This window comes from Myotis lucifugus, unplaced genomic scaffold, assembly GCF_000147115.1.
Source record: "Myotis lucifugus unplaced genomic scaffold, Myoluc2.0 scaffold_46, whole genome shotgun sequence".
Lineage (NCBI taxonomy): Eukaryota > Metazoa > Chordata > Mammalia > Chiroptera > Vespertilionidae > Myotis > Myotis lucifugus.
In genome coordinates this window covers 6,877,504-6,890,878 of record NW_005871094.1, presented here as the reverse complement: position 1 = coordinate 6,890,878, position 13,375 = coordinate 6,877,504, and the positions used below count along the sequence as shown (strand labels likewise).

At 48.1% G+C, this 13,375-nt stretch overlaps 1 protein-coding gene across 4 annotated transcripts in view; it reads left to right on the top strand.

Annotated features, from left to right (window-relative positions):
• NRF1 (nuclear respiratory factor 1) overlaps positions 1–9,808 on the top strand; it is an 88,560-nt gene extending 78,752 nt beyond the window's left edge. For all 4 annotated transcript variants that reach the window (XM_023753527.1, XM_023753529.1, XM_023753528.1 and 1 more), the window contains one exon: positions 7,832–9,808. In XM_023753527.1, coding sequence (XP_023609295.1) covers positions 7,832–7,995 — 164 coding nt within the window. In that variant the 3' untranslated portion in view covers positions 7,996–9,808. The remainder of the gene's footprint in view (positions 1–7,831) is intronic.
• The last annotated feature ends 3,567 nt before the right edge of the window (positions 9,809–13,375 follow it).

The window sequence follows — 13,375 nt, the reverse complement described above, 5'->3', positions numbered from 1 at the left end:
AGGAAGATTAAATGTCCCAGAAGCAGCTAATATAACAGAAACAGAACCACTGGGAGAGCAATGCTTTCTCTGTTTCCCCTGGTCTTACCATCCTGAGGGTTACCTGGATCTCCTTTTCATTCGATACGGACATTCTTTTCATGACCTTTTTCTTGCCCTGTGTCTGTCCTCTCTCCATCTGGTTCTTGTTTGTTACTCTCAGCCTCTTCACCTGCCGCCTGCCTCCTGGACTACTTCTTTACCTGATGTTCTCCCATTTCTGTACCAGCACGTACCATGCCTGTGTTTTCCTGTAACAGTGGTTGCCCTTAGATGTCAGTCACTGATGTGAAATTTTTTCAAGCCTGTAAATAAACTTTTTTATTTTTATTTTTTTTAAAATATTTTTTATTGATTTTAGAGAGGAAGGGAGAGGGAGAGAGAGATAGAAACATCAATGATGAGAGAGAATCATTGATTGGCTGTTTCCTGCACGCTCCCTACTGGGGATCAAGCCCACAACCCAGGCATGTGCCCTTTGCCGGAATCAAACCTGGGACCCTTCAGTCCGCAGGCTGACACTCTATCCATTGAGCCAAACCAGCTAGGGCACAAATAAACTTTTTTAAAGGACTTCCCTCCTGCCTGCCACCCCTAGATACATCTGTTGATACCCTTCATGGCTCTTTAAAAATTCCAGAAGTTACTTAGGTAACACATGGTTTCATTTCTTATTTATTCCCATTCTTTCCAGTCACAGTCTTCTGGTTCCCCATTTAAGCCAATGTGTACCTGAGACATATACTTAGCTTTCATGCCCATAGACCACAGAAGGCATTCCATTATAAATTTTAAAGCCTTTAGATTATAAGAATTACTTCTCTTCTACCAACTGGTGTGTTTCGTTGATAATTTATTTGTTTAGCTCTCTAATTTTTCTCTCACAACCATCAATATTTTTCTTCTAACTAAAGATATTTCCATGACCAACTTGGAAGGCCTTTGGGATGGAAGATTCAGTTACAGCAAACAACAATTCCCAAAGGCTTCCTGGATTGTGAGGGCAAATGAAAGGCCCATTCTTCCTCGGGCCGTCTGTCCTGCTCTATCTTGTCGGGGGCGGAGGAGGGGGCAGTCTGTGGTTCCGGGTGACCCTGACCAGGCCTGCAGCTCTGTGCTCTGCTGGGCTTGAGCCTGTTATGAGTTTCTGAAGGGCTTTAGAAATTTATCAGAGTGACGGCATCGTCATACTGGCCCTGATCATATATTTCATATTCTTAACATTGATTAGTGGTTTAGTCCGGATTACTTATTCACCAGGGCACTGGATCGGCAGCTACCTCATGTGTCCCGGTGCCGTGTCAGTGCCAGTTCTGACCATCACTGCATTTCAGAGAGGACGCTGCCCGCCAGTCCATCTGCCCTGATTTCATGCCTTTTATCTCTAATCTTTACATCTTTGAAGGCCTCGGGGAGTGATGTGCTTCCTGGCAGGAGCACGTTGCTGCCGAAAGGAGATCTGTGGGTCTCTGCTGTGCTTCCTGGCAGGAGCACGTTGTCTAACATCTGTGCCCCCAGCCAGACTTCCTCAAACCCCTACTCCAAGTCATCTTTGAAAAGCAGCTGACATTTACCAGGTACCTACTGGGTGCCAGGCACTGTCCCGGACTTTAGGTCGGCACATCCAGTTCCCAGCAAGCCTGTGAAATGAGTAATTACTGTTTTCCACATGAGGAAAGTGAGGCTCGGAGCCTGTCTGTGGCCGGGCCAGGATGCACATGGAGGTCTTTCTGACTGGGAAGCCTTTAATGGCAATAGGAGAGCCTATTTTACCTCCCACAAAATGCACCTGGACAACCGAACCGCATTTGGCTGCAGTACCTGAAGAATATTGTGGAGAAATCCCACTTCATTCAGGAGCAGAGGGAAAAGCTTCAGGATCTTCAATCTGTGGAGGCCAAAGCTAATAAGAATGTAATTAAGTTTCTGAAAATCATGACAAACATGATCAGTTGTCATACTTAATTATTAAGCATCTATTATGTTCAAGTTGCTCAGTATTCAAAGATAGTGTCTCGCCAACAACCTTAAGTAAGCAGATTTATACAGAAAATAAACAATAACTACTTGGAAACAGGTTAGCACAGAGCTGATGCCAAATGAATGGTGAAGGCATTGAATCACGGGAAAGAGGGAGCCCAGTGGGCTGTTATGTTTGAGGTAACCCCATGAAAGAGGTGGGACTTGTTAGAGCAGGACTTACATTGGCGCGGGATGACTCTGGGCTGAGGGACCTGTCTGAGCAAACACGTGGTGGTGAGGGTTCACTGAGGCGACAGATACGGTTGTAATGAAGGGATATGCAGGGTATTTGTGGGAAAGGCGGTGTAATCCCTCAACTGTTAGCTATTTGGACTTTATTTTTCCCTTAGTGGAGAGCCACCAAAAGTGTGTGTGTGTGTGTGTATGTGTGTGTGTGCCGTTATACAACAGGTACGTGATGAAGCGCATTACCTCGGGAGAGGGCAGGAATAGAGTAGGTCACTTCATGAGTATGCAAGGCTGTGACCTTAAAAGTTACTCCTCGGCGCCCAGGGTGCACCACAGTCTCCCCGGCGGTGCCACCAGCAGAGACAGACCACACAAAACCCGTGGCCTCCTGTTGGCAGATTACAGAGCAAAGCCACTTAACATGAGTAAATGGTCTGAATTTTCAGAACATGACCCCATATCCATGACCTCGTGTGGGAATTTTAGGCCATCTCTCTGACCGCTGTGGGGAATAGACTGCAGTGGAGCAAGAGCTGAAGCAGGATGACAAGGAAGCTGAGCGTAGCCCAGGCAAGAGGTGGTAGGAGTTGGCCTAGGGTGGCAGCAATCGAAGTGGTTGGATTCTTGTCTGTGTTTGAAGGAAGTGGACAGGATTTGCTGATGCATGGCATTTCGTGAAGTCAGAGATGACTTGCCTTCAAGGTTTTTGGCCAGAGCACCTGGAAAGATGTCATTGCCACTTGCTGAGGTAGGAGAAGAGTGAGGGGAGTATGTTTGACCACTGGGCTCAACAATGATACCCAATTGGTAGAAAACTAGAGCAGGTCTCATCGTCTTTTACAGGGAAATGCGATCCCCAAGCCTGCAGTTCCTCCAGGGATTTTGTTCTGACTGCTGTTTGACAAGGACATCCTTGTGCTGGGTGGGACTTGAAGTTCCTGAGTCACCTTTGGCCTCTTGTTCCGTTTGGCCAGTTGTATAAACCTTACCTAGAAGCCTGAGAGGAGAGGCAGCGTTGAGCCCTGCTGGCCCCAGTGCGCCATGCTTGGGCATTCTGTCGCATGGAGAGACTCCCAAGAGAAATAACCACTCGGCCTCTCTCGGTCTATGTGTTTTTGCTTTAAACCTTTTATCTGTTTACTTTTGCATTTAAAGAAAAAGAAAGGGGACTGGATTTACTAGACTGAGTGAACTCAGGTTTCTTATAGCTTTGAAGATTTGGGTACTAGAGATTGGGAGACTTGAAGTACAGGCCTTTGTGTAGGTCCATGGGTCTGCCAGAGGAGCTCGCCTGTCATCTGTGAGAGGGCAGAACACCTGCCTGCTTCTGCAGGGTCTCAGCAGAAATCAGATGATGTGCAGTGGGTGTCAGAAAGCTTTGAAAAGTGCTCTACAAATGTCAAGAGTCTTATTACTCAGATTGTACAGGGTCTCTCTGAAAAACAAAAGGAAGGACTTCAAGCCCTTAAAGTAGAATGTGAAGGGTTTCCTGTTGCTTGATTAATTGAAATGACCCAGAATGCAAGCTTAGATTAACACACGCCTTCTAGATTAGGGCTAATCAGGGCCAGACTGAGCAGATGCTGGGACAGTCCCAGCCGGATGACTGTACCTCAGCATTTAATCATCTCTTCCAAGGGCAGCCGGCGATTTAGTACCTGCTGGGTTTCCAAGCTTCCAGTCCCCTCCCCCTCCCTCGCCATGGACATAAAGGCTGCTAGGTCAGAGACACTGAGACGATTTAATCTAATCCATGTCACAATGGCTTTGGGGAGGGGAGTGTGAGGGAGGAGAGAGACTGATTCTAAAATCCCCACAATGAGGTGGTAATGCATTTATTTAAAATAGCGATGGACTGAAACTGCCTGTAGAAGATAATGGAATTGCGATTTCAAGACATTTGAGGTTATGAAATTACCTTATATATGGCATTTCTCCCTCTGAAAAGCTTTTCAGATATGTAGTTGCCTTTACCAGTTATTCCCTCTCGAGATAGCTCTGTATGCAAGTCATTTCATCACCCAGGTGTAGAGGCCAAATTTATTTCTTCCCTGATTGTGGGGTAAAGTACAGGAGATGAAATCTTTAAAAGTGGTTCTATTTGGATGGGTGCTGAATATGGTAGTTTTTATATTGCTGTTTCTGGGCTGGGAGCTCCCATTTTAAAACAGCCTGGTCACCCCAAGACTCATCCAGTTCGATCGCTCAGTCCCGAGGACAGACACCTGTGACCCCTCAGAAGGCAGGTTTCATCGTGAGTGTTGGAAACATTTACTGCTCTCCTGCCGATCGCTAGAGACTCACAGATGGAGGCTCCATCCCTCCCGCAGGAATTGAGAAGCTCCTGGGAGACAAGACATGCAAACAGCAATAATGAACAGGACCATTGCCTCCATGGAGTCCAGTACAGAGCGCTGTGGGAGCCCGGAGAAGAGGCGCCCAGGCGGAGAACTGGCTGTTGAAGGAAGAATAGGAGCCCATTCACAGAACAAGCAGAGGGTAGCCAGTTGAGGCAGCAGTGACGGTGCTCCTGTGTGGAGGTGTGTGTGGAGATCCATAATCAAGTAGTTCACCTGGCTGGGTGTAAAGGCTGGTGATCACCAGGCGGACTGGACCACTGGGGCTGACATGAGGGTTCAAATGCCTGCATCGGGATTTGGACTTTATATCCCATGGGCCACTGAAGAATTGTGAAAGAGGACAACAAGATCATGTTGTGTTCAAAAGATCATCTGGGTATAGCAGTACCTGTAATTCTACGTTTGAACCTTTCTCCGTTTTATTCTAGGGCAAATCTTCCATGATACTCAACCTGTGTTAACATGTTGGACATGGACCCACATCAGAGGAAACCCAAATATGTCATAAACCAGGGTGAAAGGGGGGAAAAAAAACAGGGTGAAAGAGATTTAACTGCCCTAACCGGTTTGGCTCAGTGGACAGAGCGTTGGTCTGTGGACTGAAGGGTCCCGGGTTCGATTCTGGTCAAGGGCATGTACCTTGGCTGCGGGCACATCCCCAGTGAGGGGTGTGCAAGAGGCAGCTGATTGATGTTTCTCTCTCATCAATGTTTCTAACTCTCTATCCCTCTCCCTTCCTCTCTGTAAAAAATCAATAAAATATAAAAATAAAAAAAAGGGGAAAAAAAAGAAAGAAAGAAAGAGATTTAACTGACAATTCTGTACGTTCTCTCCACCCCAGCCCAGACCCTGGTTGCTCACGGTTAGAAGGAACCCCCAGCTCACAGTAGTCACTGTGTTTGTAAAGTGTGTGACTTAGTCCCCAAGTTTGAAGTTTTTAACTGAATCGAGCCTGGCAGCAAGAGCAATGAAATGAAAGTGATCTTTCCTTCTGGTGCGGTTGCTATTTGCCAGTGTGGGTTCTTCGGAGGATTGCACACTGGCCTCACTACTGCATGTTTTGGGTTATTTCATTAACTTTGCCTATTTTGACCAGAAGAGAAGATGAAAGCAATGGCGTGATACAGTGGGGTGGATGTGTGGTCATGCCATTTCCCCCTCTGTTCTCTCAAATTTGCTGCATAGCCCTCCCCCTGGGTCCCTCATCCTGCCCCAGAGCTCACTACAATTTGTGGGTTCTCTGTTTCCTAGATCCCGTGGCCACTCCTTAGTTTTCTGTGCATCCTTGAGAGCATCCCAAGAAGGTGTGCAGGTGGCCAGTTTTTAGAGCCCTTACACGTCTGAGGATGTCTTCATTCTGCCCCATCCGTCATTAACATAGTTACCATTCTTCATGAACTGGCTATAGGATTCTGGACTAAGAACCTTTTCCTCTCCGACATCCGGAGGCATTCTTGGCCCGCTTCTGAGAAGTCCCACAATAGTATGTTCCCAGATCTTTGTAGATGACTCCTTTTTCTTTCTGCCATCTTTGGGAATCTTTGCATCAGTGGGCGTGGTCAGGCTGGAACTCGTGTTTCAGTTACAGGTATTTACTTACATACTGTCTGATCATTTCTTACCTTCTGTTTTTTTCTAGTCTCTCTGGAACTCTGTTATCAGAGATTGACCCTCTTAAGTCTCATATTTTCTCTCCTACTTTCCATCTTTTAATCTTTTCTACTCTCTGGAAGATTTCCTTGACTTGATCTTCATATAATTTTTTGGAATCTATATCATCTATTTGGTTTTTTTACTTAAAAATTTTCCCATATTCCTTTTTAATAAAAGCATCTCATTTTTATGATACAAACGTCTTCTCTCTTTGAAGATATTAGATTTGGGGGATTGTTTTCTGCTGCTCCCCACACTGTCCCTGCGCTCTCTGTGTTCCTTAAGAGTGAGACGCTGAGAGGCTGATTGTCAGGGTGTGCAGGGCAGAGCCAGGGGCCAGGAGTCCTTGGGGTAAGTATTACCGCGGCAGCCAGGTTTGTCATTGTCTCCTCTCCTCCCCCGTCCGCCTACCCACCGGTCCACCTGCCAGACATCACACCAAGTCTTTTCTTGGGCCTCTCCGGGTCATTTCCTCAGTGCACGTGAACTCCGATGTCCTGTCAACAGCAGGGCTGGGGTGGTGTGGCCTACTGGTCTGGTTGGTTGAATGCAAACTTTCCGCTATTCCCTGTTTTTGCCTCTTCCCCTATTTCTGCAGGAGCTGGGTCCCTGTCCTGAGCCCTCCGTGGACACTGGAGTTGCAGTTTTCACTTCTCTGATGAGGCAGAATCACTTGATATTTGCTTTGAGTCTTCCAACCATATGTTGACCTCCCTCATTTCTATCCTTTGCCCCCCTTCACTATAATTTTAGTTTTAGGAGGAAGAGGAGTTTGATGCATGCATTTATTCTGCTTTGTTTAATGGAAATCCTTTTTTTAATGTCATATAAAATGACCAGCTTTCCCTTCTTAGGAAGGACTGCCCTCTTCTGAGAGCACATGCTTCTTCCTTTCTTTCTGCTGTGAAGTAATGGAATATGAGGAGGTAGTTAGGGGTCTTTTTTTTTTTTAAGTTGACCCCAAAATGTATTTTAATATTTTACTGGTCTGTGAAATCTAAAATCAGAAAACTTATGACCTAGGCTTTTTTTTTTTCCTGCTTTTCTTTTAAATAAGCTGACTCTAAGTGGAGTGACAGTGGCCAGAGCCAGGATAGGATTGAGGGAAATGTTTTGTCAAGCTGAGAGAAATTTGAACATAGGCAGAAAGAGGGCTGACGAAGTTAGTGTAGCAGAATATCAGACAACGAATAGAGGCCTTTCCTAGAGGACCACTAAGGCAGCAGAGGGATGGGCTTGTGGGAAGGGATTTATTCACTTGCCACAGGCAGGTGACTGCCCTTAAAGCTCCCGGGCAGGGACAGGGATGGGCTACGCTTCCTAAAGTTGGAGGCAGGGGCGTCATCTCTTGGCTAGTTGGGGAGGCCATGCTCTGAGACATGTTTCCACAATTTCTCCTAACTTTTCTTTCCTGGTTATCTGTTTTAAAGAATTAAAATGGGGTAAAGAGGGGGTGTAATTGTGTGTGGAAGTGGATATGCGATTCCCTGAGGAATGGAGCTGGTTGCCCGTCCAGCCAGCATCTGAAGCTGAGCCCGATCACCAACAGTCTCCCCTTCTCTCCCCAGGACTGGTCCAGATCCCGGTGAGCATGTACCAGACTGTGGTAACTAGCCTCGCCCAAGGCAACGGGCCGGTGCAGGTGGCCATGGCCCCTGTGACCACCAGGATAGCAGACAGCACAGTCACCATGGACGGCCAGGCTGTGGAAGTGGTGACGTTGGAACAGTGACATGCGGCCAGATCGTGGCATCGTTTTCTAGTCTACTTCAGAAATTTTTACACATTGCAGAGGTGCAATCAAATGGAATTAAGTCTCTCGACTTTGGAAGAAAAGTGTTGTTAACCCTTTTTTAAAAAAGGAAGAAAGGCAGCGGATTTTGGAATTGCATTTTTTAAAGCACCACTCGATTTTCTGGGATTGGTGGAGGAAGACACTGCGCTGTCAGTTCACTGTCCCTAAAAAGCCAAATTGTGGCAGGACTTCTTTCTGCAAAAACATGTGTGTATACTTACGTGTGTGTATGTGCGAATGTGAATATATGTATATGTGTACATATGGATATACACATTTACATATATATAAAGTATATATGTGTACATATATATATACATATATATATATATATATGAAACCCGCATGGAATTATCTGTATGAAATTAAGGTGCGCTGTGGAAGAAAATAATTCACCCAGTTTAGTGGGTGTAGGGTACGTGGCCGGACACAGTCACTGATTTTTGTTCATACCAGGGTCATGCGTTGAGCTACTGACAAACTCAGGTGGAGGTGACCATGGCCTTCACCAAAGCTGCCTCCCAGTGGCCCCCCAGAACTCTCCCTGCTGGACTCACCTGAGGAAGGAAGTTCCAGAACTGGGGGGTTCCAGAAAGTGTGCTTGCAAGGTCCAGGGGCCCCATGGCCTGGCAGCTGAGACGCTCCTCGGGCTGGCCCAGGTGCTGACCTTGCCACAGGCAGGGAATGTCCTTCAAGCTCCCGGGCAGGGACAAGGTTTCCTCCACCTCCCCTCACCTCTTCGCAGGAAACCTCTTGATCTCATGACTGTTAAAATACTGCTCTGGGTTTAAGGTCAGTCCTGAAGTGGTCATGTATATGAACTGAAGGTAACAGAAGTATTAAGGGTTTGAGGAGTGTGTGCGCATTGTGTGTGTGGGTGTGTGGAGGGGGAGAGAACGGGAGGGCGAGTGGGAGGGTTGGAAGGGAAAGGAAGGAGGGAGAGAAAAACACAGGGTTCACCAATGGAAGCAGTTTTCTACTTCCTCTCACTCGGTAGCTCTGCAGAGAGGAGGTGGGAGCTGGCGGGCACCTGCAGGGAAGGCCGGCCATCACGCCGGGCTGGGGCAGAAGAAGAGAAAAGAAAGGACGGGTGTTTCCTGAGCTCCGGGATCAGGCCCTCAGAAGGGACCTCGCGTCCTGGTGGGCCCAGGCCCCGCACAGCTGCCTCCTCGCGGTGCCCCTGGGTCTGGGCTTCTCTAACTCTTCGAGTCGGGTTTCTCAGCTGCAAGCCCTGCATCGCCAGGGGCTACATTCACCTGACTTTTCGACAGGCCAAATCTCCGCTCCTCGAGTACAGGGACAACTCTTCCCCCTCCTCCCGGGCCCCCCACGTGTGATAGTGTATTTAATGTGTTTTTTTAACGCAACATTAAAAAATTATTCCTGTCTTGCTCAGCCTTTGAGAAAAGTTTCAGATTCTTGTATTTGCTTGTTTTATATAAAATTATCCAATGTTCTTTGTATGTTTTTTTCTGTACGTAATGGGGGGAGGGAAGGGAAATTTACATATAAACAGTCTAGTTCTATAATTTGTTATTTTTATAATTATTATTTTTTACCGCCATTGTGAAGCTGTCCAGGGACTTTAAAGTCCATGATCCTTTGTGGTGAAATAACCTCCTACTAGTTTGAGAAATTGCCAAGAAGAAGAAAAGCAAAACCCAAGTAGCAGAGCATGGATTCTGTGTTGTTTTCCATTCTGTCTATTACTGCCTCATTCAATAAATAGTCAAAAATGTGGCAACAGGAAGTGGGACTGTTCATCTCTATAGGAGCACTTAGTCTCTAGGAGCTCTTGGGGTGGCTCGTTCTGCTTTGTAAAAGGTGCGTGTGGAGCTCTGTAAGGAGCGTGCCAGGATCTCCTGCCCGTTTACGTCACCAGAGCAGCTCCATTAACTCAGTTCTATGAAATGCTGACCTGGGCAGGAGCATCTCGTTTGAAGAATCCTAAAGGCGGTTTGAAAAACTCTATGCTGGAGTCCTTTGTCTAGGGGTTTACTGCATTCCACATTAAACGTCAGGATGGGTGCAGCCCTGGCTGGGTAGTTCAGTTGGTTAGAGCATCATCCTCATACACCAAGGTTGCAGGTTCGATGCCTGGTCAGGGCACGTACAAGAATCAACTAATGAATGCATAAATAAGTGGAGCAAACCTCTCTTTCAAAAATTAATAAAACATTTTTAAAATATATTTTACTGGTTTTTTTACAGAGAGGAAGGGAGAGGGATAGAGAGTGAGAAACACCAATCAGCTGCCTCCTGCACACCTCCTACTGGGTATGTGCCCGCAACCAAGGTACATGCCCTTGACCAGAATCGAACCTGGGACCCTTCAATCCGCAGGCCGATGCTCTATCCACTGAGCCAAACCGATCAGGGCAATAAAACATTTTTTAAGTCAGGATGGGTGACGGTGCCTGTGCACGTGGGCTCTCCCCACATGAGTGGTCAGTGTTGCGGTGGGTATCCTGGGTTCTCTCACAGTCACCTCCTGCCACATCCCCAGCTTCAGGCCCTTCCTGCCTCCCTTCCCCCCAGGGTGGTTTTGCACTTCCAAGCTTGTGCCACTCTATGCCTCAGCCTGGAATGATGCCTCCTGGCCGCCTCCACCACCCTTTCTTTTTGGTGTTGGATATTTGGGTCAGTGTCCAGGTCATGATTATTGGAATATTTGAATGGGGAAGTCACCAGGTGTTTTCCTGGATGACAGTGGCTTGATAAAGCCAGTACCACCCTTCCCCTTGCACAAGTGGCACATCGTCACCTATTTTCAACCAGGAGGACGGACCAGAGAACGAGGATTGATTATAGCCAGACCAACCAAACATCACTGCCATTGGCCACCCATGAACAGCTGGGTTGCCTGAAGTACCTCCTTGTGGGAACGCCTTCTCAGAGGGGCCTTACGATACACCATACATCCCGTTGGCCTGGCAAGACCCAGACGCCTTTTCAACAAGCATGTGTGGAGCCTGGTGAGCCTGGTGGAGACCTTGGCTTCCATTACTGCCCGTTACCAAAGGAACTGCTAACTGTGCTGCCCACAGGGACCAGGTAGGTGAAATCAGTGCATGAAGTGGAAGTGGTTCAGGTGTGAGAGGAAAGGGCATGATGGAGACAGGCAGGTGGGGAGCATGTGTCCAAAGAGGACAGCCTCCTGAGTGCGGGAGGAATACGGACCCAGGAGCCCCATCTCCAACATTTTCCAGAGAAGCCAAGGAGTCCAGACTTAGGAATGAATCTCCTAATTGCAACAATGAAAAATCCTTTAGCTATTCTGCAAGCAAAATAAAGCCCAGCTGTAAACCAGGTCTGGCCCGTGGGTCAGTTTGGTTTATCCCGGATGCTGCCATGTGCCAAGTGGAGAAAGCATGGCCATTGCCCTTGAGAAACAAGATGAGAAGGGGAGACATTGCTGTGAACAGATCCCTGCAGCCCTGTGTGGTGAGACCCCATCTGAACCAAGTGCTGTAGAGGACGAGTTGTTATCTCATATTAGGGGTCTTCGTTAAGTGCAGCATCTGGGCCAAGGACAAGGATCTGGTTTTCATAGAAACCAAGACACTGGGCTACAGACTTTTAGCTCTAAGTCCCACATCTGAGAAACCCATTGGCGATGCTGGTGACTGCTAGAGTGACCCGAATTCAGTGGGCGAGCCGAGGACAGCCGGAAAGTCAAGGAAGACGGGGAGCTCGCCTGTAGCTCAGGCTGCCGGGGTGCCCACCCCTCACTCAGACCCCAGTGAGGCTCGTGTCCAGCGTTTCTAATGTGGAAGCGGGCCTGCACCTCGGGATTCACCTTCCTGCCTGTCCGCAGCCATTCCCCTCCCCTCCTCATTAATGCCGCTGAAGCCTCAGCTGAGGGTGTGGCGGAGTTGTACCAAGACTGGTGGGTCCCTTTGGTGTCGGCACCAAAATTCAACAGGGAAGACACAATGATTTGGAGCAGAGGCTGCATGGGGTGAGGAAGAAGGGCTCACATTTCTCCTCTCCCCTCAATCTCAAAGGGCTGTGGCCTCAGCACGGCTGATGCTCAGATGCCAGTCAGGGGCCCCGCCGTGCTTTCCCGCTGGCCTCTGCCACTTGCTCCAGGTTGGCAGCTCCCGGGGAAGATCTGCTCCGGGTGGTGGAGGGTGGTAGAGGCAGTCCCGGGGGAGATGTGACTGAAGGACTTGACTCTGAAATAGCTGGAGAAAGGCCTTTCCACCTGCCATTCCACTCCTGGGCTGCTGGGCCCTGAGTGCATCCTCAACCCACTTTGCACTTGAGTTTCTCCCTCTTGAGAACCGCTGGGCCATTAGCAAACATTTGTCAAACTGCCTTGGAGTGTGTTTCTGCTGAGTTGAGGGGGTAGAGGGTAGGGGAAGGGGCAGGGATAGTATCAGCAGAGGGCAAACCTGCATCCCCTGAGCCTGGGGCTTGCCCAGAGCAGCCTGGCAGGCACAGGCCTGCAGCCCCAGCCCTGTCCAGAGGCTTCACTGGCTTATTTACTACTTAGTGGAAAAGGCTAGAATCTGCCCTGCCCCCAAATGTAATGCATGTGTGAATAAAATTGTTGGTGCAAATTAACCCAACTGGGTGTCAACTCAAATTTGTTTTGAATTTACCTACCCTTTAGGAAACGAATAGTTATGAATAATTACCAATTACTAAATGGCTGCTCTGCAAAATACTTTATTTCTAATCTTCTCCACAGCCCTGTTAGATTCCATTTTATTGGTGTGGGAACTGGCAGTCTTCCCAGGTGAATGTGGAACTCGTGAAAGGAGGGCTGGGGTCGAACTCTGCTATGTCTGTCTCTGGAAGCTCTGCTCTCTGTGCCAACCACGCAAGGGGCAGGCAACAGAAAACAAGCTGTGCGTCTAGAGCAGCCGTGGGCAAACTACGGCCCTCGGGTTGGATCCAGCCCGTTTGAAATGAATAAAACTAAGAAAAAAAAAAAAAAAAAAAAAGACCGTACCCTTTTATGTAATGATGTTTACTTTGAATTTATATTAGTTCACACAAACACTCCATCCATGCTTTTGTTCCGGCCCTCCCGTCCAGTTTAAGAACCCATTGTGGCCCTCGAGTCAAAAAGTTTGCCCACCCCTGGTCTAGAGTCTCATTTTTAAAACTAGAGGCCCAGTGCATGAAATTCGTGCATGGGGAGTGTCCCTCAGCCCAGCCTGCACCCTAATCTGGGACCCCTTGGGGGATGTCCGACTGCCAGTGGAGGCCCGATCCCTATGGGACTACTGGCTCCTACCCACTCACCTGCCTGCCAGCCTGATCGCCCCCTAACCGCTCCCCTGCCGGCCTGATCGCCTGATCACCC